We start from the raw sequence: 26,731 nt of genomic DNA, 5'->3' as shown, positions 1-26,731 counted from the left end.
ATAACCTGGGTAGCAGATCTACTAAAATATATGGCATTATGATGCATGCTTTGAAGGATTTTTTTTTAATGTTAAATCTTTCATGTTTATAAAACTAGTATTTTTTATAGATCAGACAAAACTATAAGTAAGAAAAAAATCATAAGAGTCTAAATAAGTCCAAGTAGGAAAACCTGTATATCAGTATAACTAAGTTAAAAAAGTGTCTTAGTTCAGGTTGCCAGAAGAAAATACCATGGATGGGGTAGCTTTCAGTTCTGAGACTGGAAGTCCCAGATCAGAATGTGTCAGATGTGGTCGGGTTCTGATGACAGTTCTCCCCAACACTTGCCGATAGTCATTGTCTTTTTTTTTTTTTTCCAATATCTTATTTATTTATTTGAGAGAGAGCAAGAGAGAGAGAACACACAAGCTTGGGGAGAGGAAGTGGGAGAGGGAGAAGCAGACTCCTTGCTGGGCAGGGAGCCTAACTCGGGGCTGGATCTTAGAACTCCAGAAGCCAAAGACAGGGTCTCAACCAACTGAGCCACCCAGGCACCCTGCAGACAACCTTTGTCTTTATGTGTCCTTATATGGGGTAAGGGAGTGAAGAGAAAGAGAGAAATGAAGATAGAGAAAGAAATAAAAATAGGGAAAGAGAGAGAGAGAGATACAGAGAGCTACAGAGAGGTTTTCATGTTCTTAGAAGGCCACAGTCCAATGGGATTATGGTCCCACCTTCATTACCTCATTTAACCTTAATTACCTCTTAAAGACCCTATTTCCAGGGACACCTGGGTGGCTCAGTTGCTAAGCATCTGCCTTCAGCTCAGGTCATGATCCCAGGGTCCTGGGATCGAGCCCCACATCAGGCTGAATTGGAAGCCTGCTTCTCTCTCTCCCACTCCCCCTGCTTGTGTTCCCTCTTTCACTGTGTCTCTATCAAATAAATAAATAAAATATTAAAAAAAAAAAGACCCTATTTCCAAATACACTCACATTGAGGATTCAGGCTTTAAAGTAAAAATTTCGGGGCGTCACAGTTAAGTCCATAGCAAAAATAAAAATAAATCATACCCCCCACAGTTACTGTATCTGGAAAGCCTAGGTTACGTTATGGTCACACCTCTTAGTCACTTATAACAATAAAGGTTTAGTTTTCTTTCAGGCTCTTTGCCCTACCAGGGTCAGAGCTCTGCTCCATATTGCTCTAGTTATGTGTTCCATCTTGAACAACTGGTCACCATGGCAGAAGGACAGAGAGCTCTCAGCAGCCTCAAACAATGAAAGGCTTCTGGCCAAGAAGGAACCATGTAGATGCAACTTCTAGTTGCATCTTCTTTGCTAAACTAGACCCAAAGTCCCACCACAGACAGGAGGGCAAGGCAGAGCAGACCAATCATGTGCTCAGGAGGGAGGGAGCTGACATCATATTAAACAATATTCATGGATACTGCTATGAGTTGAATTGTGCTCCTCACCCCATTCATGTGTTGAAGTCCTAACCCTATCATGTCAGAATGTGACCTTCTTTAGAAATCAGGTCATCTCATCATAATTAATTAAGCAAGATAAAGTCATACTGAAGTAGGGTTGGTCCTTAATCCACGACTGCCCTTCTTATAAAAAGGGGAAATTAGAAAAAAAAAGAAAAAGAAAGAAAAAGGGATGGGAATTGGAACACAGACATACCTGCAGGGAGAATGCCATGTAAAAATGAAGGCAGAGATCTGACTGATGCTTTTACAAGCGAGCAACACCAGTGAATGCCAGAAAACACCAGGCAAGCACGGAAGAGATTCTTCCTCACAGAAGTAACCAACCCAGTGACACCTTGATCTCAGACTTTGAGCCAGTCTCAACTTTTTACCTTTAGGATTTGTCACAGTGCTTGAGCCACAGTTGGCGTTAAAGAAAGGCTTGTAAAATAAACTCATGAGGTACAAAAATTGGTTGATATAGGTTAGTCGTGATTCAGAATTTGAAAGTCAGAGGGGTTGTGAGGAGGCTGGGGCGACAAGAAAAGCATCCTGAAAGAGATGAAAGTTGAGACTTGGTCATAATGAATATAATGAATGCTGTGGCAGGAGGTGGGGGTGGGGGGAGAAGTAGAAATCACAGATCAAAGAGTTGAGGATGGTGCTATATGGGGAAATGAAGCCATATCTTTATTTATTTGTTTAAAGATTTTATTTATTTATTTGACAGAGACACAGCTATAGAGGGAGCACAAGCAGGGAGAGTGGGAGAGGGAGAGGGAGAAGAAGGCTTTCCGCTGAGCAGAGAGCCCAATGTGGGGCTCGATCCCAGGATGCTGAGATCATGACCAGAGCGGAAAGGCAATTGGCTTAACGACTGAGCCACGCAGGCGCTCCGTGAAACCATATCTTAAATAACACCTGTAATAAAGGATTCAGCAGCTAAAACAATGACCAGGAGTGTTGAGTGTGTAAAAAATAGTAAAGCGACTTGGCAAGACTGCAGCCAGCTGCCATGACTCTATGGCCGACTGCAGGATGCCTTTGTGGGAGAGGTGTCCTCTGAACGCAATTATTCATAGGGCTTGAATAAATAACATGAAAACAAGGGTCTGGCTTTCAGTTCCTTTTTTTTTTTTTTTTTTTTTTTTTTATTTATTTGACAGAGAGACAGAGACAGTACAAGCAAGGGAAGTGGCAGGGAGGGGAGAAGAAGACTCCCTGCCAAGCAGGGAGTCCAGGTGCGGAGCCCAATCCTAGGACCCCGGGATCATGACCTGAGCCAAAGACAGATGCTTGACCAACTGAGCCACTCAGGCACCCCTGGCTTTCACGTCTTAATGGAGGATCTCACCTTGGAAGTTCTGCTAACACCCGAACTAAGGGCAAAAAGAAAAGGAATGTGGTCTGTTAGGATATCAGAGTGGGGTTCCCTACTCTGTTACTGTGGCAAATCCCACAACTTCTCTGTCTCTGTGGTTCCTGTTACAATATTACCGGAGATAATATTTCCTTTATTTATTCTCTAGCATTCAACAAACATTTGTGATGTACCACTTAGCCTTAGGTGGAACTAAAGTATTCTTTTAAAAATTCCCTAATTTGAAACAATCACCCAATTTGCAACATTTTAAATATTTAAAACTATAACTTGCTGTGTCACAACGCCAGAGGCTAACCCATAATAAGAACATTTGGAAGAGAAATCACTATAGAAATAGGCACTTTATGGTAAAATAGAAGAGTTGGGCTCCGTACTTCCATTTACAAAGAGGCCCATTAATAGTACAGTGGTGGGGCCCTGGATGGCTCTGTTAGTAGAGCATGCGACCCTTGATCTCAGGGTTGTGAGTTCAAGCCACACCTTTGGTGTGGATCCTACTTTAAAAGAAAAGAAAAGAAACACACACACACACACACACACACACACACACACAATAGTACAGTGGCTGGCACCTCAATGGTAGTCAGCAAAGTGGTTGTTGAATGATTAAAAGTAGGCAGGTTTTCATAGCTGTGTACCAGGCTCTTAGAACAGTGCCTGGCACATTAAAACAAAAACAAAAACAAAAGACAACTTTTAAATATTGGTAGAATAACAACTAACTAATTTTATTTATTTATTTATTCATTTATTCGTTCATTCTACAATCATTTATATTGTGATTTACATACAAATTTGATGTGCAAATTCAACATTAAAATCTCAACTGCTTCTCCAGAGGCCGAGATTTGGTTGTAAGCCAGTGCAGTATAACTTTCCCACCGGAAGGAAGGCTCCATGAGATGGAACTTTGTCTGAGTTAGTTGTTCCTTAACGTTTTTAATAGAAATACATTATCTTGGGGCACCTGGGTGTTAAGAAGTCCTTAAGCATCTGCCTTTGGCTCAAGTCATGATCCCAGTGTCCTGGGATCGAGCCCCACATTGGGCTTCCTGCTCCTTGGGAAGCCTGCTTCTCCCTCTCCCATGCCCCTGTTTGTGCTTCCTCTCTAGCTGTGTCTCTTTCTGTCAAATAAATAAATAAAATCTTTAAAAAAAATTCATTATATGAATGCATGCAAACTACCAGTAGTGTATTAAAAAAAAAACTTGCATGTTTGCTCTATTAACATGCTCTATTAACAAGCATCTTTCATGCCACCATCCTGAGATATTCTAGCTCAGAATTCTCAAGCCTATGAGAAGACTGTCCCATGCTTGATGCCCAGGCAGCTGGGCCAGCACCTATGATTAATTTTTTTTAATCCAACTTTTATGAGTTTCCTCAGTGTTAACCACAATCCAAGTGGGGGAGTATAAATTTAAAACAAACAACAACAAAAAAGATTGTGTTTCAGGAATGAAAGATAAATGTAATCTGAAATCAATATTTATGAAGTTGTGATTAATTGACTGATGGCCAAATGATTACAAAACGTCTGTCTGAAACATCTACTCAAATTTATTAGCTTTGACCAAAAAATTAAAAAACAATCTGAACTGGGTCAATGAAAGAATAATGCATGCCTAATCAATTTTTAATAGCACTTAAGATTTTATATTTTTTTAAACTTGCTTTTAAATAATTTATCATAAAAATGAATCTGATTTAAACAAGGGGTAAAAGGTGTTCCATAGCTATTTGATGGTTTTCTTAGCAAAGAAATTCAATTATGACTGACTTTTTATTACCGAACTACTTTATTAATAATAATACATCTTGCACTTATGCAAAGGCATCGGGCCAACAATCTCAGAGAATCCAAGTAAGATCTAGGATTTTGCTTCAAATCTACCATTTTCTGGTCATTTATCTTCTCTAGATCTGAATGTTTTTATCGGTGAAAGGAGAGGCCTGCATAAAAACCCCTAAGATTCTTTCTAGTTCTAAAAGTTTATAATTCTAAGAATTTAGGGGGGGTTAGCCTGTCCCAGGTCACAGGACTCTTCATAAGGCTACCAAGAAGCCAAGGCACAGATTAAGCACAAAGTCAATGGGCCATATAATCTTTGTTTTTTCCTATTAGAGTAATGGCAACATTACTTAACAATTTTGGCCAAATGACATCTGTTTAGAACATGATTTGTCAACAAAAAGAAACGGTGTTCATAAAGCAGAGGGAAAGGATAGTTTCTGGCCTTAAACCATTGTATAATTAGAAGTGATGTCTGGAATTGGCCTGGTATCAGTTTGGACTTAAAGATAGTCCTCATTAGCCCATATTGCTAACAATATTACTTAGATATGTGTGTGTGTGTATCTGTGCACCTATTCACAAACATTAGTAAACAAAACAGGTATGTTATACTATGATCCTATGCATAAATATATGAATTAAATGTAAAGACATGCTTTAGAATTTTTTTAATCATTTTATTTATTTATTTGACACACACACAGAGAAATCACAAGTAGGCAGAGAGGCAGGCAGAGAGAGAGGGGGAAGCAGGCTTCCCACTGAGCAGAGAGCCCGATGCGGAACTCTATCCCAGGACCCCGGAGATCATGACCTGAGCCGAAGGCAGAGGCTTAACCCACTGAACCACCCAGGTGCCCTTGCTTTAGAATTTAATAGCGATTACCACACAGGATAGAAAGGTGAGGCATAAATACGAGGAACTTTTCCCCCCATTATTTTATATATTTATAAATGGCTTAATTTTCTTAAGAGAAGAGATTTTTATAATTAGCAAAAAAGCAATGCGGTCTTCCATTTTGCAATGAAAAATAAGTAAAGACAGTGTTTAAAACAGCCTGAGTCTGTAGCTAAAGAAAATACTACCTTCTGTGGAAGAGTCATCTAGTACCAGATACTAGAGATAAATCAGACACAATCTCTGCCCTCCAAAAACAGTCTGTTGTGGAGGCAAACACATGAATAACCAACTATAGTATGATATGATCACAACAGAAATAACTATATGGACAAACTACGACAACAGCACTGAGGAGCTGCGACGTTAGTGAATGTGGAAAAAGAGGCTGGGAATACTCTAGATTTTAACATTCTACTTAAAACGTAGGTTACAATTTTTCAAACTCACTTGGTGACTAAATATTAACACCAATCACCAAGGTGGTTAATGAGAAATGAATTTGCTCCATTAACAATGGAAAAGAATTAAAAAAAAAATGTTTTCAACATGTCTCCCCGCTGCACTGTTTTCAGGGATGGATGTGGGAGACAGAACATTCTCAGTCCTACATCCTACTCAGAGGGTGGGTATGACAGGTCCTAACACACCATCTTAGGTATCAGTGAGGTGAGAACAGGGAATGGGCGAGGTGAGAGTAGGAAGAACGCAGCAGGACCTGGGAAAGGTGAAACTTGAATGACAGTGGTAATGAATGACCTGGAGTTTTCTCATTCTGAAGTTTCAGATCTACACCCAGGGACAGGAACAATGCTTTAGCAAAACATGTAAGCTTGACCCCATAAAAATATCACTTCAAGTAGCCAGAAAATAACCAAACCAGATGACTGCATGCCAAGCACTTTGAAAAAGTGGCTAATAGCCAGACAAGTGATGTGACTATTTTGCCTTATTCTCCAATTCCAAACACACAATGGCCTCCAATTTTCAGGAAATTAAATTTTGAGCCGTTTGTTAGAATTCTCATTGTTGTCTGTGAGACAATTTTGAACTGGACGTGGCCTTCTTTAGGTGAATTCCTAGCTGGCCCAGTCTCATTACTGTCTGTTTCTTTGAAACATGATCTTAAGCATACATCGACCTCATTTAATACACACACACACACACACACACACACACAGACACACACACACTTTAACAAAAAGGAACCTAAGAAGCAGAGGAGTTAAATAAATTGTTTGAAGCCAGTAGAGCCAGGAAGTTGTTGGGGCAAGGAATTCTACCCTCCCAATGCAGGTCCAGAACCCCTTTCCACTGACCACGTGCTTCTTGTGATCATACTGTCTCTTTTTCCATAAAGATTACCAAAAGTCGTCCCATAGGTTTGTTTCTAGATCTCGCTACTCACAAATTGTATTTGTTTGCATAACTTAATCACACTGGCTCTTTCTCACTTTAAGTCAGCTGCTGTTAAATTTCAAATCTGTTCTATTCAAGATTGAGGTAAGAACTTTTAGAGTTTTTCTTTTTCTCTGGTAGGAAATGCTGACTTAGAACCTCACACACTGTCCTTCTGAGTTCTACAGCACAATGATACATATCTTATTCAACATGCACCTGAAACGAAGGCTTTAAACGCTTGTGCACGTGCTTTCCGGGAGTGTGGACGGCTAGCACTATTTGCAGCATTCTCACTGGTGGGTGTAAATCAGAGTCCGTGGCTCGGACCCTTAAGTCTCTTTTAGAAACCACAGAAGGACCAACGAAAAGCATGTCTTCAGGGAAAGTTGTGATAAAATGTAACCTGTCTCGGAAACAGATCAAGAGACAATCACTCTTTGTTGCTTTTAAGTGACAATACATCATTTCAGGATGGAAAAAGACCTGAGAGAGACAGAAAGTTGTTTCGAAAATTAAAATGTATAGATAACATCTTTTCCCTTCCTGTTTTGACTGCGCCATGTGTTGCAGGCTGTGTAGGGTTTAATTTTTAGACGGAAAACTCTCCCCCCTCCACCCTCTGGGAAAAGGCAAGGCATTTAAAATCGCCTTCCCCATCTTCCTCTAGGCTCCGCGCTTTCTTGTTTAAACTTTCAGGATCCTCCACGGATGCCTGTAATATACAGCCTTCCTTCCCATTCTCAAGAATCTTGCAGCTCCCCAACACGGGAATTCTTTTTTCTTTTCTTTTCTTTTTTTCTTTTAAATGAAAGGAAGGAAGGGAGGAAAGGGAGGGAGAGTGGGAGGGAAGGAGGAAGGAAAGAAAGAAAAGCCCTGGTGACCGCGCGTTTGGAAAGCGCGTTTTCGTTTCCTCTCCCGGCGGGCTATGACCCTGCCGGGCTGCCGTAGCCGGCCTCGCGCGGCCCCAGACGCGGCGAGAAGCCGCCGTCGGCGGGACTTCCGTGTTGGCGGGATTCTGAACGCTGCCATGGCTCAGACTGTGCAGAACGTTACATTGTCGCTCACTCTGCCCATCACGTGCCACATTTGCTTGGGGAAGGTAATGGGTGATTCTGGGCACTAATACGAATCAGGGTCGGGTATGAAGTCGCCCTCCGGAGTCGAGGGCGGTCTCCGCGTGTGGCGGGGACGGGGCGTGAGGCGCCGAGATGTATGCAGACGCTGACCAGCGTTCTCCTCAGGCAACGGGAGGCCGCGTCCTGGGGCACGGAGGGAGCGCGTCGTGATGACTGGGTTCATCTGTGTGCCTTTTGGAGGAGGATGACAGCGGCCGGGGGTCTGAAGGGAGGGCGGCCAAGCGGCCCTGCGTCCGCCGGCGGCCTCACCGGGCCGACTCCGGCGTCGAAGGAGGCCTCGTCAGGAAGGAATCACAACGGTGTTTTATGCCCCTGTGCCACCCGTGTGGCGTGTAGTGAAGCCCATTGAAGCACGTTTCCTGGGAGCCTTGCCTAGGATTCCTTAGAGCCCTGCGCGAGTGTTCCTGTCCTTGGGCCTGCCCGCAGTGCTAGCTGGGGAGTCTTTTCCATTTCCAACCTCCTTTCCTTTGCTTAACCCAGCCTTTAGAGTGGCCTTTGCTCTGGGTTCAAAATGTAAAAAGTAAATAGTACCCGCCCCTGAGTGGTGTTTAAAATGAGAGGCATGGTCTTTTTTTCCAAGAACGGATCAGCCTTGAGCTAGAATACCCTCTCTTTGTGTTGCAGAAGGTGCCGGCTGTGTTCGTGAAACTAGGTAGGACAGAGTAGTTCTGAATTAGAAACGGGATTTTGAAGGTTCTTAAGCATTCGTCGGCCCTTCCGTTTCCGTTTGTGCCTCCCGTTCGGTTTTTAAAAGAGCATTTCTTTAACGCATAGATCAAGAAAGGAGAAGATACTGTATATGAACAATGAGCTTTTTCTCCACCCGGAATTTTTTTTACGTTTGTGATGTGTCTGGGTTTACCCTAAAATGCAGAAACTACAGCCACCTACTCAGAATTGAGACGTACAAACTTCATAGAGCAAACATTTGAGTGCCAGCCAACATGATTCTCTGCCTTAGGTCTTTGGCGTTCTGTGTGAATTTACTGAGTTCAAGAAATAAGAAGTCAGGCTTGGAAGCAACTGATAACTTGATATCCCTCAGAATGAAATGCCAAGGAAATAGCAGATGTGCTGTGAAGGTATATAGGGGATGGCTTGATCAATTCCTACTGGAGAAATCAAGGATGGCTGCCTGGAGGGTGGTATTTGAGCTGGCCTTTGCTGCCACTGCCTTCCTTACATAGCTGGGAGGAGGAGGTGATGTTTGTGTTTGCTAGTCTGCATTTGGATTCTGATAGGAAGTTCCCACCAGTATATGTTAAATTCTGAGTAAATACACTCCCAGCAGTAGCATTAAAAGCTGATAGAAACATCTTGGGAAATAATTTTTACGTGGTCTCAGTTCTATGCTTTTATCTAGTTTCCATTAGTCAATAGGCCCTTTTGTAGTTGTGTTGAAAATGTGTTCTGCCTGGTTGATTTTCCATATCTATGCTTTTTGTGTGTAACAGAAATGATACCAGTAGAGTATAGTGCTTTGTAGATTACAGAATGCTTTTGTATGTATTTAAGTACTTCATTAATTCCTCTCACCAGTGCTGTGAGACAGACAGGCTGTTTGTCCCCCCACCCCGCTTTTTAAACATGAGAAAATGAAGGCTTATAGTCTATGGTTTCAACCTCTATCATTATCATTTGTGTCTTCAGTAGATTTCTTCCTAAAAACTCATGAGAGCAGACCTCATTAGGCTCTCCTTCCTTCCCTCCCTTCCTTTCTCTCTCTTTTTTCCCCTGTATTTGTTAGCAGTGTTCTAAAATGAAATCTGCAAATAAAAGATGAACGATTTATAAACTGTTATCTAAAGGTATGGTAGTTGAAGGCCTGAGTTCTATGTTCAGACTGCGTAAGTTCTAGCTTCTTCCATTTACTAGTTACATGACCTTATACAAGTTACTTAACCTCTTTCAGAGCAGTGTCCTCATCTGTAAGATGGGAATGGTTAATAGTAGCAACATCTTTCCTTGCATTTTGGGATGATTATATCAAGTAATTCATGTTAGTGTTTAGCATAAGGTCTGGGACATAATAATATTCAATGAATGGTTACCTTTAGTACGGGTGCTCAGACAGGCCCTCATATAAGGAAACCGGCCTTTCAAGTAACTGTTCTTCCCAGTTGCTTTCTGAGGCAGTGCACTCACTTGATGAAGATTTCCTTTCCCAATGGCGTGATATCTGTTTGTTCTGGAAATTGCCACAGTATGTCCTGAGGTTTTAACTGGTTCCATATAACTGTTGCTTTTTGTATATTTAAAGCAAATCTGATATGCTTGGGCCATTTACCCTCCCCACGTACTGAATTCGTGGGGGTATGGGGGTACTGGAGATAGCATAACCTGGGGTAGTAAGTAACATGTTCCCATTGTTACTTCCACCTCTCTGACACAGCATCTCCAGCCAACTCTGAGATCTACCTTAAGGTCCTTTCTGCCTAGCCAGCCCACAGATAACCATTCTTTTGCCATCCTCATTATTTGTCCCAAAATCTCACTATCAGCAAGATCCTTTTCTTTTGCTTATTCAACAGAATTAGGGACCATTATCCCTGAAAGGTCACAGTAAAAAAAAAAAAAATGCATATTACTTTAAAGGAGAAAGTGGGGGTAGGAGAGATCTCAAATCTAAATAGAAAATATAGATGCTTACTGGGATGGGGAAGGATGGAGAGGTAAAGAAGTAGTGGAGATAGCCTAAGTATGCACATTGTCAATACTTTACCTTTTGTATTTATAAATGTACTTAAAATTAGACAGTTTAGACATTTTGAATTTTCTGCCTGTCTCTACCTTAGTCTTAAAGGTGGATTCTCTGCCCAACAATGTTTAGTAACCTTGCCAATATCACAGGAGCTCTGTGTGGCTTGAAGAAGGTAGGTATACATCCTGTGGGATGAGTTTTGTGTAACACATTTTCTTGCCTGTTCCTCCTTAATTTTCTCCCTTTGCCTTGGACTAGTGGGCCAACAAGCAGAAATATAGAATCATCTAGTTCAGGATATCTGTTAAATGACATTTTGGTCCTGGCACCAGATTGCTACAGACCAGTTTATCTCTAGATAATTCCAGTCATTTGTTTCTTCAGCTAGGATTCATGCTGTGAAATCAAATGATTGTTGCATGTAGTACCTTTGTTGACTTTGTCTGCATTTTTCCATGAATGACATGTCTCCGCATGTGGCCCCTAGTTAGTTTTAAGAAAGGATGTAGGAGGTTCTGAAGTGAAGTCCCAAGCAGCTAGACTTCTGATGGTGTTTAACATTAGCATATTGTATTGTTATTCCTCACTTGAGTATTAGTTCAGTTTGGGATACCAGACTTTAAAATAAATATAAATAAGCGAGAGTATTTTGAAATCATTTGGAAAGGAGTTGAAATTGAGGTTTAAATATAAGTGGAATGGAATTGTGTTGGCATGAATGGACATGATAGTGAATCTATTTTGTTGTTGTTGTTTATTTGAGGGGGTGGGGACACAAGCAGGGGAGGGGGAGAAGCAGGCTTCCCGCCAAGCGGGGAGCCCAGTGCGGGACTCAGTCCCAAGACCCTGGGATTATGACCTGAGCTGAAGTCAGAGGCTTAACAGACTGAGCCACCCAGGCACCCTAATGGCAAATCTTTAAATATAAACTCTTTCATTTAGAAGGGAATCAAGCTTTATGTAGCTCTGCAATATTAAGATTTATACTTTTGTAAGGGCAAATGAAATCAGCTTCCTTCAATTGTGGGGTGTCTGTTTCTTATAGAATCCAGTAATAGGGTGGACTGTTTCCAGCTAAGAGTACTACAAGAAGAATCCCCCCCCCCCCCAGGGAGGACTTCTTGTTTTGCTTTCCACCCATATTATTGATTAAAAATGTTGACAAGGTAAGGCTAGGTACAAAGCTTTATGTAACTTAGAGTCCTCATTCTAGGTTGACTAAATTTATTCATCAGAGTTCATCAGAGGCTGGTGATTGGCCAGCATGTTGTCAGCCTCAGTACACTGAGCCTACATTGGAGTCCTGATTGCCTCTTAGTTCCCAGGAGTGGATTTAAGAACCAGCCTTGTACATAACTGTCACAAGTAATTTGCTTTGAAAAAAGCCATATGGACTACATTTTTCTCTTTTCCAAATTAAGTTTAAAGAATGCAGACACTTTAAAAAATGTATAATAATGTTGTGGGTTTTTAAACATACTTAGAGCATAAGAGAAAATTAAAAAAAAGTGTTGATATATCGTAGTAATTTTAAAGTTGGTATGTAATAGCTGGCATGCTTACTAAACAAATAAGATTACTGAAAGCATTCTAAGGAGGGATAAAGGTGGGACAAAATGTATTACCTTTTGTTTTACCTAGACAGAAATGGGGACCTGGACCAATAGACATTTAAGGAACTTAGTTCTCAGGATCACACAGTTTTAAAGTTCTAGGACCAAAATTTTGATCCAGAGCCAAATATTTCTTGAAACATAATAAAAACAATCCAGAAATTTTATTTAGAAAAGTTCCAGATTCCCAAAGTTGGTGATAGTGGGGGAGCTATTACCATGATTTCTATACCTTAGCCTTCTTTTTCACAGTCTTTCTAGGTCTTGTCTAATGAAGCCCATAAAATTTTGACATAGGTGCAAGAAGGAATATTCTTTGAAGAAAGATTAGCTCTAGTCTCTAGCAAAGGTGATAAAAAACAGAGGAGTTGACTTTAAATGTAATTGCCAGGCATTTGGTTAAGTTGTCTTTCCCTCCCATCACCTTTATCAGTGCCCCTTTTCTATAGCCCCCACTGATCCCACAGTCTTGATTGTACTCTTTTGCTTCTTTCAGGCATGTGCCCTCTATTTTTTTCCTCTCAGACTGTTGTTTACTAACTCTGCCTAAGGAAAAGAAATCTATTTCTTACTTGAAAGAGCACTCAATTTGCAGTTGAGTCACATTGGATGGTGCTTAAATACTGGTTCTGCTACTTAAAACCTGTATTATTATTTCCTTGAGTCTCAGTTTCCATAGCTGAAAATGAATTTGACACTACCAGGGCCATGGTATTAGGAAAATTCATGTAAATATCCTAGACCAGTGGTTCTCAAAGGGGTGGGAGTGGATTTCATCCCTCAGGGAAGATTTGGCTATGCCTAGAGATGTTTCTGATTGACTCCAGGGGTGTGCTAGTTATGTCTAGTGGGTAGAGCCCAGAGATGCTGCTAGCTAAACATTCTACAATATACAGGAGAGCTCCTTACAACAAAAAGTTCCTCGGTCCAAAATACCAGTAGTGCTGAAGATGAGAAGCCTTGTCCTAATAAACCAATGTATAGTAACCTCTAGTAAGTGAGTCAAGGATGATATGGTTATTAGAGAATAACCCCTTTTGACTCCTCTCAGGTACATCTATTTTTTAAGAAAGGAGCTTTGGTGGTAGGGTCTCTTAAAACTGAAACATCTTAAAAGAAATGAAAACTACTCAGTAGAATTACAGATTTAGGGTTAATCTTTCTGCACCTAGGACTGCCCCTCAGGCCCATTCCAGTGAGAAGGGCCCACTTTTTATACCTTGCTTTCTCTTCTCTCTCTCCTCCTCCTCCTCACAAGCCTCAGGGTGTATTACCCTAGAATATCATTTCGATGTGTTTACTCCAGATGAGTTTGGAAATTGTACTTGTCACTTGCCATTGTCATCAATATTTTTATTTCATAAGAATACTGTTTTATTGCCACAGACCTCATTGAGAGTAAATTGGATATAAAGTCTAATAACGGGCAACTTACGACTATTTCTGCATCTCAGGAAGATTATATTAAGGAAAATTATGTGCGTGTTTGGGTATTGTATATCCCAGGATCTGGGTAGAGGAAGAGGGGTGGATAGGAATTGAGGGAAGGCTAGATTCTTTGTATTTTGCTCCTGTGAGTTATAGTCAAATAAATAATAAGTCATTTGTTTTAGTAGTTATTTCTTCTTTACAGATTTTTTTCTCCTAAGCTAAATTTAAACCATTATTTAGAAATTGTCATCTGAGGGCGCCTGGGTGGCTCAGTGGGTTAAGCCTCTGCCTTTGGCTCAGGTCATGATCTCAGGGTCCTGGGATCGAGTCCTGCATTAGGCTCTCTGCTCAGCAGGGAACCTGTTCCTCCTCTCTCTCTCTCTGCCTGCCTCTCTGCCTACTTGTGATCTCTCTGTCAAATAAATAAATAAAATCTTTAAAAAAAAATTGTCATCTGGTAAGTACTTGGTCCAAAGAAATTAATTAGTCAGCTGTTTTAAAACTCCAACACAATGGCAGTGACAATACCAGGTATCAGACAGTGAAAATGATTCTTCTGTGGTGGCATTACCAATGGTCTTAGCGGAGAGAGCTAAGTAATCTGCCTGTGGTGGTTCTTCTATAGAATTTGGCGTATTAAATGGGAAGGTTAAACTTCTGCTTTTTCAGTTTCGTAGTGGCCATTGACTTTTTTGCTTCCTGAGATGCATTTAGGAACATTATTTCAGCCTTTCATTTTAATACATCAGAGTTCACTTTTAGAGTGTGCAAGGCATTATATCAAGTGCTGTTGGTGCACACAAAGATGAGGATGCTCATCCGCTGCCCCCAAGGAGCCTGAGATCTAATAGGGAAGCAGGATGTAAGCAACTTTCCAAGTACCGTTCAGGAAGAAATGAACATTAAATCAGTGCAGAAAGAATACCTTTACGAAAATCAGACAAAGACCCAGTTAATTCTAAAAAGGATTAATGAAGGCCTTTTAGAAGAGGTAGCATCTTATTTTCATCTTAAAAGGTAGAAGGGATTCTGTTTTGATGGGGATTCTATTTTGATGTGGAAGCTTGAGACTAGCAGGTTATGTCAACCTAAGAAATGAGAGCACAATAAACAAGGAGCCTCCCCTGTTCCTATTAATTTGGTGAACATCAAGTAGATCTGTGTGGTTGAAGTATAGATTATATCAAGGTTTGAAATAGAAGATCAGTACTGAAATAGCAGATGAAAGGGCTGTTTACGAACCAGATTATGCTCTTTGAATGCTATGCTTAGAATTGTGAACAAGGGGCGCCTGGGTGGCTCAGTGGGTTAAGCCGCTGCCTTCGGCTCAGGTCATGGTCTCAGGGTCCTGGGATCGAGTCCCACATCGGGCTCTCTGCTCAGCGGGGAGCCTGCTTCCCTCTCTCTCTCTGCCTGCCTCTCTGTCTACTTGTGATCTCTCTCTGTCAAATAAATAAATAAAATCTTAAAAAAAAAAAGAATTGTGAACAGGGAAAAATCATTGCTGTTTTGCAGGAGAGCAGTGAAAGCTGCTAATTCCTATTTTAGAAAGATAGCTCTGGCATCAGTAGGAAAGGTGGACAGGGGCTCAGTTGGTTAAGCGTCTGTCTTCAGCTCAGGTCATTATCCCAGGATTCTGGGATCAAGTCCTGCTTCAGGCTCCTTGCTCAGTAGGGAGCTTACTTCTCCCTCGCCCTCTGCCCTTTCCCCCTGATTTTGTGCATACTCTCTCTCTCTGACAAATAAATAATCTTTAAAAAAAGAAAGAAAGAAAAAGGTGGACAGAAGTGAATATTTGGAAGCCAGGAAGCTTGCATGGGAGGAGATCATTGCTCTAGATACATGGGCAAAAGAATGAGAACCTGAACCCATTATTGAAGTGAAGATGGAAAGGAAGGGATACATGACAGGTAAAAGTAAAAGCAAAAAACATTTAGAGGTAGAGTTGCCAAATTTTAACAATTCTGGGATATAATCTTTCCACATTATAACTTTTTTGAAACCTGGCTATATCTTACAAGTGATGGCATCTTGCATTTGTAATTGGCAGCATTTTTCATTCTTTTTTTTCTTGTGGTACAGAAAATATTGGTGCATCTTAAAATCTCTGGGCACTTAGACTTGTTATATGATACCAGGATTTGGTGACCAACTGGATGGTGAGGCTAAGTAAAAAGGGCCAGTCAGAGAGAGCGCTGAGTATTTTAGGTAAAGTAATGAGGAGGTGGTGCTATTAACTTGGATAAGGAGTGGAGGAGGCAAAGTTCAGGTTTGGACATATTATGATTGAGACAGCTACAAGAGCCTCATATGGAGTTGGCTCCGAGGCACAGATACAGTAATATTGATACCTTCTCTTTTCCTTCTCTCTCTTTTTTTTTTTTTGAGGGATTGCTATCTGGAACCCTCTGTGTTTTTATCTTTACGTTATTAAATCTTAATGCCTGGATGAAAAGTCTACTAAGCCACTATCTTCAGAGACAAACCTATGCTCATTGTAACTAAAAGGCTTACTCAAGGTCGAACAGCTCAAGTGGCAGAGGTGGAGTTAGCCCCAGGTTTGTCTCTCAAAGCCTAAGCTCTGCCACTTACTGAGGTCCAGTTACAGAGGGTTCTCAGGAGTTGTCATAGAAAAGATGTTAACATCATGTGATACATGAGATTAAGAGAGGAAATAGAACTATGCCAGATGAGATGGCCCAGGAAAAAAACATTAAAGAAAGCAGCTGTACCACCTCCGGTATTTTGACTCTAAGCATCTTACTCTGATCCTCTTTTCATCATACCTACTCTCCAGCATTACTTCAGCCTTATCAAGACCAGTTCATTGACTCCATGAATATCACTTTTTCATTGTCATCATTACCATTCATATACTCATGTCCCTTGTTAGCCATGGTCATTTATTATCATCAGTCCCTTTTCTCTCTCTTTCTCCTTGGCAAAAATCCAGCTCTGAGTAAACCCATCTACTTATTTGCTTCCTGCCTGAAACTGAATAGGTAAAAATTGGTAAGAAAAATACACACCTTGTTAATTGCTTTTTGTTTATAGTAAAAATCGCAGATCTCAAATAGGAACTCAACAGTGCGTGGCAATCCTGCTATATTATAAATTACTAGTAAATTTACTTTCTTGCTTTTCAAAATAGCTGCTTTATTCTATTTTCTCAAGTTGATATTGATACTCACTTCTCACTTTCAGCTGGTAACCTCTCCTCATATTTAATGATTAAAAAATAAGCAGTTGGAATAGTTAGAACATGAATTCTCTCATTTTTCCATCAACAGATCTTCTAACCCCTCTACATTTGTTCTGACACCCTTGGCCTTCCCTTTTGTTACAATGAAAGACAGATCCTCAGTCCCTTAACAGCCAAAACCTCTGCTTTGTGCATTGGATTTTATTCCCTCTTGACTTTTTAGGGACTTTGCTGCCTATGGTTCTAATCCCTCCTCTTCTTCCTCCATCATTAATATCCTCTCTTAACTGTATCATTCTCATTGGTATCTCTTACCATGGTCTTAATTCTTACGCTCACTACTTCACAGCAAAACATGAAGAATTGTCTATATTCTCTGTTGTCACTGTCTCTCAGCCTTCAGTCAAGTTTCCATTCTTACCATTTACTGAAACAGTGCTTGTCAGTAAGATCACAGTGACTTCCATATAATTAAATCCCATAGTCATTTCTGGTCCATATCAAGCTCATTTTTTCTTTCTTTCCTCCCCTCCTTTCCTTTCCCCTCCCCTCCCGTCCCCTCCTTTCCCTTTCCTTTCCTTTTCTTTCCCAGGCTCCATGCCCAGTGAGGAGCCTGACATGGGGCTTGATCTCATAACCCTGAGATCATGACTTGAGCTGAAATCAGGAGTCTGACACTTAGTTGCCTGAGCCACCCAAGCTCATTCTCCTATTATTTGACATGCTTGGCCACTGTCTTCCTCTTGGAAGTCTCTTTTCTTGCCTTCTGTAAGACCATGCTCCTGTCCTCTAGCACAGTCCCCTCCTTCTTAGTTCACTTTGCTGGCTGTTCCTCTTTTTCCTTCTTCTGCTTGATAGAATGCCTTGTCCACAGCTACTCTGCCCATGGAGGGCTGTCCTCTAGTCCTATCAATTTAAATGCCATCGTTTTTTATGCTGGTGATTCTCAGACCTTCTCTTCCTCACCTTATTTAATGATAGCACCAACCACTGAGTTATCCAAACCCATTTCTTAGATTGGGGAGATATTTAACCTTTGTTGTGGAAGCAGTTACATAGAAAATACTGATTGCCTTTAAATGTGCTTCTAATGAGGGAAGCCTGTAAGAAGCAGGAGAGCATCTTGAATCTTTCCAAATGTGCAGTTTTATGTTTTGACCATTGGCTTTCACCTATTTTAGATCAGTTCATGACTTTAAAAATAAATAAATTAATTGATTGATTAAATCACTGCTCTAAAAGTCCAGGGAAATAACTTTTCTTTCTTTAGTTGAATTTTTTGATTTAGGGGTACACATACTTCTAGGAGTATTATAGTAATTTAGGGTGTGTGTGTGTGTGTGTGTGTGTGTGTGTGTGTGTGTGTGTTGCAGGAAGCTATAGGATAGATTTGGCAGTATCTTTCTGGTACTTAGTTTGAGAAATTTTTTTTTTGTTAAAACATTTCATGACTTGGGGCGCTTTGGTGGCTCAGTGGGTTAAAGCCTCTGCCCTTGGCTCAGGTCATAATCCCAGGGTCCTGGGATCAAGCCCCTCGTCAGGCTCTCTGCTCAGCAGGGGGCCTGCTTCCTCCTCTCTCTCTGCCTGCCTCTCTGCCTGCTTGTGATCTCTGTCCGTCAAATAAATAAATAAATTCTTTTAAAAAAAAAAAGGCATTTCATGACTGAAGATGAAATGAAAACACCCACAAATATATAATGGTGAGCTTGGACAAATTACATGAGTTTTTAGGAAAAAAACAGAACCTGTAAAGGAAATTTGGACTTGTCTGCCTCTTGAGACTCTGACCAAGAATACCTTCTAGATAAGCATTCAGTCCTTGCTGTAGGTAGGAGCACTTTGGAAGAAGAGTATGGGAAGCTGTCCTTCATGGTCTTATTCATTTATTCATTCATTCATTCAGATTAGTTGAACTGAACGAATTAGAATTGGTTTCTCCATAAGGAATTCTAATTTCATGCTGAATCATCTTTTCTGTTTAGTTTTCTTATGTTAATGTTCATAATCAAGGGAGCATCTTAGTGTTTGGAAAGCCAGGCTAAGACCATGGCGTTCTTTACAGTGAGACTTAAAATGATTTCCTGCCTTTCATGGATCGCCATACATCTGTGATTTCTTTGAAAGTAGAGCCCCCTTTCAAATTAATGAATACTCATTATCTTTCTGAGGCAGACATAGAGCAGCACAAGCGTTTTCTCTGTAGAAAGTGCTTTGTGACCCAGCAATTGCACTCCTAGGTATCTACCTCAAAGATACAGACATAAGTGAAAAGAAGGGCACTTGCACCCCAGTGTTCATAGCAGCGGTGTCCACAATAGCCAAACGGTGGATGGAGCCGAGATGCCCTTCAGCAGATAAATGGATAAAGAAAATGTGGTCCATATATACAATAGAATATTACTCAGTCATCAGAAAGGATGAGTACCCACCATTCTCATTCACATGGATGGAACTGAGGGGATTATGCTAAGTCAAATGTCAAGCAGAGAAAGATAACTTACATAGTTTCAATCATATGTGGAACATAAGGAATAACACGGAGGACAATAGGGGAAGAGAGGGAAAATTGAAGGGGTTGATATCAGTGAGGGAGACAAACCATGAGAAACTCTGGACTCCAGGAAACAAATTTACAGTTTCAGAGGAAAGGGATTGGGGGATGGGGTGGCCAGGTGATGGGTATTAAGGAGGGCACATTTTGTGATGAGCTCTGGGTGTTATATGCAACTAATGAATTATTGAACACTACATCAAAAACTAATGATGTATGGGGCGCCTGGGTGGCTCAGTGGGTTAAAGCCTCTGCCTTCGGCTCAGATCATGATCCCAGGGTCCTGGGATCGAGCCCCGCATTGGGCTCTCTGCTCAGCAGGGAGCCTGCTTCCTCCCCTCTCTCTCTGCCTGCCTCTCTGCCTACTTGTGATCTCTGTCTGTCAAATAAATTAAAAAAAACAAAACAAAACAAAACTAATGATGTATTATATGGTGGCTAAGTGAACATAATTTAAAAAAAAGTAGTTTGTGGTCGTTCTTTCTTTTCTCCCAGTACTTTCTCTGTTTCCTCTTAATCTTCTGATCTCTAGTGTAGAAGGACTGTAAAATGGTATTTTTATTATTAGAACAGGAAAATATTGAAAATGCTAAAGGTATTTTGAGTCCCACAGTAACATTACCTTGTGAATCAAGTGAAAGCCTAAACATTTCCACGTCATTTCGGTTTTTATTTTAAAATTTTTGCTACTTGAAGAACATTAAGTTATTATTACCTCCGGCAGTTCCCTAACTAATTAATGTTAAATACTGTCTTAATAGCATTTACTTAATCCGATGAGTTTTTATTGAGTACCTACTGTGTACTAGGCTGTCTTCTAGGCATCAGAGATTTAGGAATGAATGAAATGAAGGAAGTTCTTGTTCTCATGCAGCTTCCTTTCTAATAGGAGAGAGACATTAAATGTGTAAACAGACAATATCAGGTAGACAACTAAAGTAACTTCTTTCTTCTATTTTGTCTTATAAAACAACTAGACACAGTCAAAACACCTAGTTACTCCTGACTGAACCATCTGGTTTCTTCACAGTTTGGTTTCCTTATTTGTGAGGTGTATTTACTGTGTTTACCTCACAGGACTCTTTAAAACAAACAAAAACATGGAGAAAATACATGTGAAAGCCCTTTGTAAAATATAAGACTATATAAATGTATTAGTATTTGTGGTTATATAAATGGAGTCAACGATTTTTATATTTAGTATATGTCATTATTTCTGTCAGCATTGTTTGTTGTTTAAGTTATAAACCAGTGTTTTTATAAATCCTGAGTAATTTCCTTTTAAAGCACCTACTCTGCTATACTCTAGAGAAACTAGAGCAAACTAGAGTTTGCTCTAAACTAAACCTATTGGGATTCTAGTTATGACTGTTGCCCTGTACTAAAAGTAATGTTTCTTTTTTCAAAGGTACGCCAGCCTGTCATATGCATCAACAACCATGTATTTTGTTCAATTTGTATCGATTTGTGGTTGAAGAATAATAGCCAGTGTCCAGCTTGCAGAGTCCCCATCACGCCTGAAAATCCTTGCAAAGAGATTATTGGTAAGGGCCTATTTTATAAACACACAAAAACAGATTTGAAACAATCTCTAAATAGTGTATATTTGGAGAAAGACTAAAATAGACAATTTTCACTGACATCATTTTGCCTCTGTCATCCTGGATGGACTGGTCATTTGCATAATCTGTAAGTGAACACATGAGGGGCACAAGCCACTATGAAAAATCTTAGAGCCTTGTGGAATTAACATTATGGTAGAGGCTATGCATGTGGACTAAAATATTAATGGTTTAAAGCAGCAGATGCTAAAGGTCAAAAGAGGCCTATAGAATTCAGGCAAGGAAATTCAGCTGGGAATATCAGGAAAGGCTTCATAAAGCAGGTGGCTTCACAAGATTTAAGAGTGGATAAAATTTCAACTGGTAAAGATTAGGGAGGTCATTTCATACAGAGGAAATTGCATGAACTAAGGATTAGAAGTTGGAAAACACAAAGCATGTTTTTAGAAATGACAGTAGTTTAGTTTGGGTCTGACTACTGAAATAAGACTGAAAAAGTAAAGTGAGACTCTAGTGCGGAGAATCTTGAGTAATAAATTTATTCAGGGACTTGCTTTGTGGGTGAATAGAAGAGTAAAGTGAGCTGATGGTTTTGAACAAGGGAGTGGCAAAATCCAAAATGTGCTTGAGGAATATTACTTGGGTGATGATATGTGAGTTGGGTTGAAGGGAAGAGACAGAATGTGAGTATGTCAGGTAAGATGCTCAAACCCAGTTAAGGGAGAACATGAATCTGGTTTAAGGATAAAAAATAATACTGAGTGCCATACCAGTGTGGGTAAAAGGGAGATAAAACTTGAACTAGAAGATCATTGAAAAATTAAGTATTTAAAGAGCTTTTGTAGTGTTTGGATTTTATTTTGGATTTTATTTTGTAAGTCATAATTCTTAGATTACAGAAATTAAAATGATTTTTACTTGTTTCTGCTTTAGGAAAAATTGAAAGTGAATCTGTCATTTGTACAGAAAACACTTTTCAGAAAACCTAGGAAGTGATTGTAATAATCCCAATTTAGGGAAAATGGACTTAGTAAGATTCTTATAGTGGGAATGGAAAGGAAGATATATACTAGAACAAAAGAAGAACTAGTAGGACTTTGAAACTAAGAAATCCAAAGAAGGAATCAGAGATTATTATAAGGTTTCTTTCTTGGTACCTGGGTGAAATACGGTAAAGAAATATTTTTCTGTTGTGAACTCTGATGATTAAAATAATTTGAATGTGTTTTCCCTAGCTTCTTCTCACGTCGCTTCTCCTGCCTTGATATCTAAGTGATATTTCATAAATTAATTCAAGTAAAATAGCTCATTCATCCTTGTACTTGGATAGAACATCCTGAAAAAGAACATCTGTAAAATGCCTTTGCTGTCATGATACTAAGAAGTACAAAGAAAATAACCACAGCATAGGTGAAGAGCTCTCAGGAAGAATTCATTTTAAGTATATTTGTATTATATTACGGGCATACAGTTAATGCTGTGATTCATAATCTATCATAACTGGGTTGTTAGATTCAGTAAAAAGATGCATTAATCTTTTCATTTGTGTTACCAGTATCTAGGTACGTTTGAATACATTGGTTATAATAATATATATATCATAATATGAACTCATGCGTGTGTGTGTGTGTGTGTGTGTGTGTATATATATATATATGTATATATATATAAGCATTGGATAATTATGTGAAATTTAAATATAGATAATGTAGATAATATGTTAATTGTTTAAATATAAATATAATCATTAGTTTTATAATCATTTAACAGTTGTCTGGTATTCAGATTTTGCAGTAGTCCATATTTGATAATTAACAAAATATAGCCTTTGCCTTCATTGAATTTATTATAATAAGATACACAGGTAAGTGAACACCTGTGATATTTTACTGAAGGTATTATGGTGTTATTTGATATTTATCTTTTCTCAAGATTGAGCTAGAAAAAATCTCTAGGTGGCAGCCCCAAGTGTGTATGTAAGGGAAAGGGTAGAAATTTAGCTGGAGAACTATATAATACAATAAGAAAACCATTTATCTTTGTTTTCATACTGCCTAAATCAGAATGAAAGTACGATTTTTTTTTTCCCCTTGTAGGAGGAACAAGTGAAAGTGAACCTATGCTAAGCCATACAGTCAGGAAGCACCTTCGGAAAACTAGACTTGAGTTACTCCACAAAGAGTATGAGGTAAATAGTAATTATAATTTAAAATTAGGACAGCTTTGAATTCAAGCTAAAACTGAGCTATCTGAATCCCTGGACTTTTTAGAGTAAACATCCAATGAAATCTTACTTCAGATGCCATTTTAAAAATATCTTGTTTGAGGGCCGCCTGACTGGCAGCATGTGATGCTTGATCCTCAGGGTCGTGGGTTCAAGCCCTGTGTTGGCTGTGGAGCCTACTTAATATCTTAGTTGACCATTTTTTTTTTTTCTTTTTCCCTTTTCTATTTCAAATAGAAGACAGGAACAAATACAAGCATTCTTTTCCCTTTTTTAATTCCAAATTTGTCCTAAACAGACACATCATTTTATTTGCTCCCTCAAGTTGGGAGAGAAAAGAAACCCTCTTGTGAAAGTCAGTCTTCTAGCCCCCACAGGACATGATGAGTGCTCTGGTAGGTAAACAGTGACTGTACCTTTCATTCCATTTTGCTTCTCTATAAATTCCCTGATAATTCTATGCCTGATTAGTTTTCGTAAAATAAATATACCTATGTCAGCTACCAGCGAAGAGACTTTGGTGTGAAATATGCTATTTTCCTTTTTTTAATGTTAATCAGTGAGATTTGTTTTTGTTTTTGTTTTTTTAAATAAAAATCTTGTGTATTTGGGGCACCTGGGGGGCTCATTCGGCTAAGTGTATAACTTCATAGGCTCAGAGTCTTGGGATGGAGCCCCATGCAGGGCTCCCCGCTAATTGAGTCTGCTTATCCTTCTCCCTCTGCCTCTCCCCCCAGCTTGTACTTGAGCTCTTTCTCTCTCTCTCTCTATCCCGAATAATAAAATCTTTTTAAAAAATTAAGAAATTGCATATATTTATGTGCCACAACATGATGTTTTGATACACATAGCCATAGTGAAGGATTGTGTCAGTCAAGCTAACTAACATAGCCGTCTCCTCACCTACTTATATTTTTGTGGTGAGAGCACCTGAAATCTACTTTGCTAGCAAATTCCAGTATTCAGTACAGTATTAACTGTAGTCATCATGCTGTATGTGAGATATCTAGACTTACTTATCTTATATAACTACAACATTGTACATATTAACCCATCTCCTTTCTCCTACCTCCCCATTTCCTCTACCTTCCCACCCTGGGTAACTACTGTTTAACTCTGCTTGTATGTATCTAGTTTTTTTAAATACCACATTTTAGTGACATTGTGCAGCAGTTTTCTTTCTTGTGAAGCCAATTTGATATGGTGATGGAAATTTTCCAAATTAGCTTCATGCTAATGGAATATGTTTATTTGTTGTTTGTTTAAAGATTTTACTTATTTATTTGACACAGAGAGAGAGAGTGCTCATAAGCAGGGGGAGCAAGAGAGGGAGAAGTGAGCCCAATGCAGGGCTCAATACCAGGATCCTGGGGTCATGACCCAAGCTGAAGGCAGATGCTTTACCGACTGAGCCACCCAGGTACCCCTGGAATATGCGCGGTTTTTAAGCCCAGTTGTTATTTTATGTTGACTCCAGAGGGGATATTATTAATTTCTTATTTTAATACAGAATATTTTTAAGTTAAAGTATATGCATGGAAACTGCTTTCAGTTGCCTCAAAAATATTTTGAAATAAAGTGGGGATTAAATAAATGACTGCATAAATGTTCGTTTATGTTTTCCTGTTCATATTTGTTTATTCATTAATATATTAATTCCAACAAAAAACTTACTTTCTTATTTATAACGCTATTTAACTTGATGTGTACTGCAATTTAAAATAGTAAATAGTACTGTCTGTTAACTCTAAAATGTATTCTTACATACTTAATATTTATCATACTTAGGTATTAATCAGATTAATCCTTTAAAGAGTTCACTGGCTATTGAACTACTTGGAGTTTATTTTCTAACAACAGAATTTCTAATGATCTTAGTTTAAGATGAAATATCTATTATAGATTAGTAAATGGTATCACATAAAAGAATTCTAGACCAAATGTTTAGGAATTAGATTTAAGACAGTAAGCAGTTCCAGATGGGGAAAACTATTACTTAAAATAGTCACAGTGGTAATAGAAGAACCAGAATGTAGAAGAGTTAAAAGTAAAACTAAAAATTAACTACACGTATTCTGAGTGGAAAGTAGAAGGACATGGTATAGGGTTACACTCCTACTTCAAATGCAGAAGCAAAAATATAAACATCAAATAAAACTATTATGACCCTGATCAACACTTTTTTTTTTTTAGAATTTATTTATTTATTTATTTATTTGAGAGAGAGAGAGAGAGATCACAAGTAGGCAGAGAGGCAGGCAGAGGTGGGGGGGAAGCAGGCTCCCTGCCGAGCAGAGAGCCCGATGTGGGGCTGGATCCCAGGACCCCAAGATCACGACCTGAGCTTAAGGCAGCGGCTTAACCCACTGAGCCACCCAGGCGCCCCAACACTGTCTTTTTTTAATTCCCCTCACTAAAGCAGTTAAAAATGCCTAAGAATTTTCTTCTGCGGAGTCTACTTCCTTGTTGAATTCATGTGACTTGTCTTGTTTTCTGGCTATCTTCAATAAAATTCAAGATTTGACATTTTAATTTTTATTTTATTTTATTTATTTTTTTAAGTAAGTGGAGCCCAGTACGGGATTTGAACTCATGACCTTGAGATCAAGAGCTGAGCTAAGATCAAGAGTCAGACATTCAGCCAACGCAGCCACCCAGGCACCCCGACATTTTTATTTTTTTAACCAAACTATTACTGAATTAAAATGAAGGCAGTGGAAATGCCCGCTTTTATCAGAGTCAAATACGTTTTGAGAATTTCAGCTCTATGTGACTTTTTGCTTATAAAACTATTCTGATGCATCTGTGTACCTACAGAATTTTGAGTATAAAATTTTAAAAACATTGACCTCAATTTAACATACATATGTGTTTAGTATCTGTGTCTATTTAATGGTCATGTGATTCTTTTTCAGGATGAAATAGATTGTCTGCAGAAGGAAGTAGAAGATCTTAAGAGTAAAAATCTCAGCTTGGAGTCACAAATTAAGACTATTCTGGATCCTTTAACCTTGATGCAAGGCAACCAAAATGAAGACAAGCATCCAGTTGCAGAAAATCCAAGTAAAATTGACCCAGAAACTGTAGCAGAGTGGAAGAAAAAACTTAGAACAGCTAATGAAATCTATGAAAAAGTAAAAGATGATGTGGATAAGTTAAAGGAAGTAAGTAGTGGTGGTTTTTAAAATTCTACTGTAGTTGTTTTTTAAAATTCTGTAATTCAAGTGCCTTCAAAAGTAAAAAGAGCCATATTAACTTCACTCATTAGAAGATTTTGGGGGAAAGACAAAAATCTCTGGATGAGCATTTAAACAGTAGAACTTTTTCCTTCTTGAATGTTGTTAGCTGCCAAGAACTATCAGGTCGTTCCATTTGT

At 39.2% G+C, this 26,731-nt stretch overlaps 1 protein-coding gene across 1 annotated transcript in view; it reads left to right on the top strand.

Annotated features, from left to right (window-relative positions):
• Window positions 1-7,919: 7,919 nt before the first annotated feature.
• The window catches only part of LOC111147059 (ring finger protein 219), a 42,348-nt gene continuing 23,536 nt past the window's right edge, over window positions 7,920-26,731 (top strand). The window contains exons 1-4 of the mRNA XM_022502931.1: window positions 7,920-8,034; window positions 20,978-21,113; window positions 23,228-23,319; window positions 26,271-26,519. Of these exons, the coding sequence (XP_022358639.1) occupies window positions 7,963-8,034; window positions 20,978-21,113; window positions 23,228-23,319; window positions 26,271-26,519 (549 nt within the window). The 5' untranslated portion in view covers window positions 7,920-7,962. The remainder of the gene's footprint in view (window positions 8,035-20,977; window positions 21,114-23,227; window positions 23,320-26,270; window positions 26,520-26,731) is intronic.

Source organism: Enhydra lutris, unplaced genomic scaffold (assembly GCF_002288905.1).
Source record: "Enhydra lutris kenyoni isolate GAN:26980312 unplaced genomic scaffold, ASM228890v2 scaffoldscaffold15, whole genome shotgun sequence".
NCBI lineage: Eukaryota > Metazoa > Chordata > Mammalia > Carnivora > Mustelidae > Enhydra > Enhydra lutris.
Note: the sequence above shows the minus strand (reverse complement) of the source record. Positions and strands in the feature narration are given on the sequence as shown.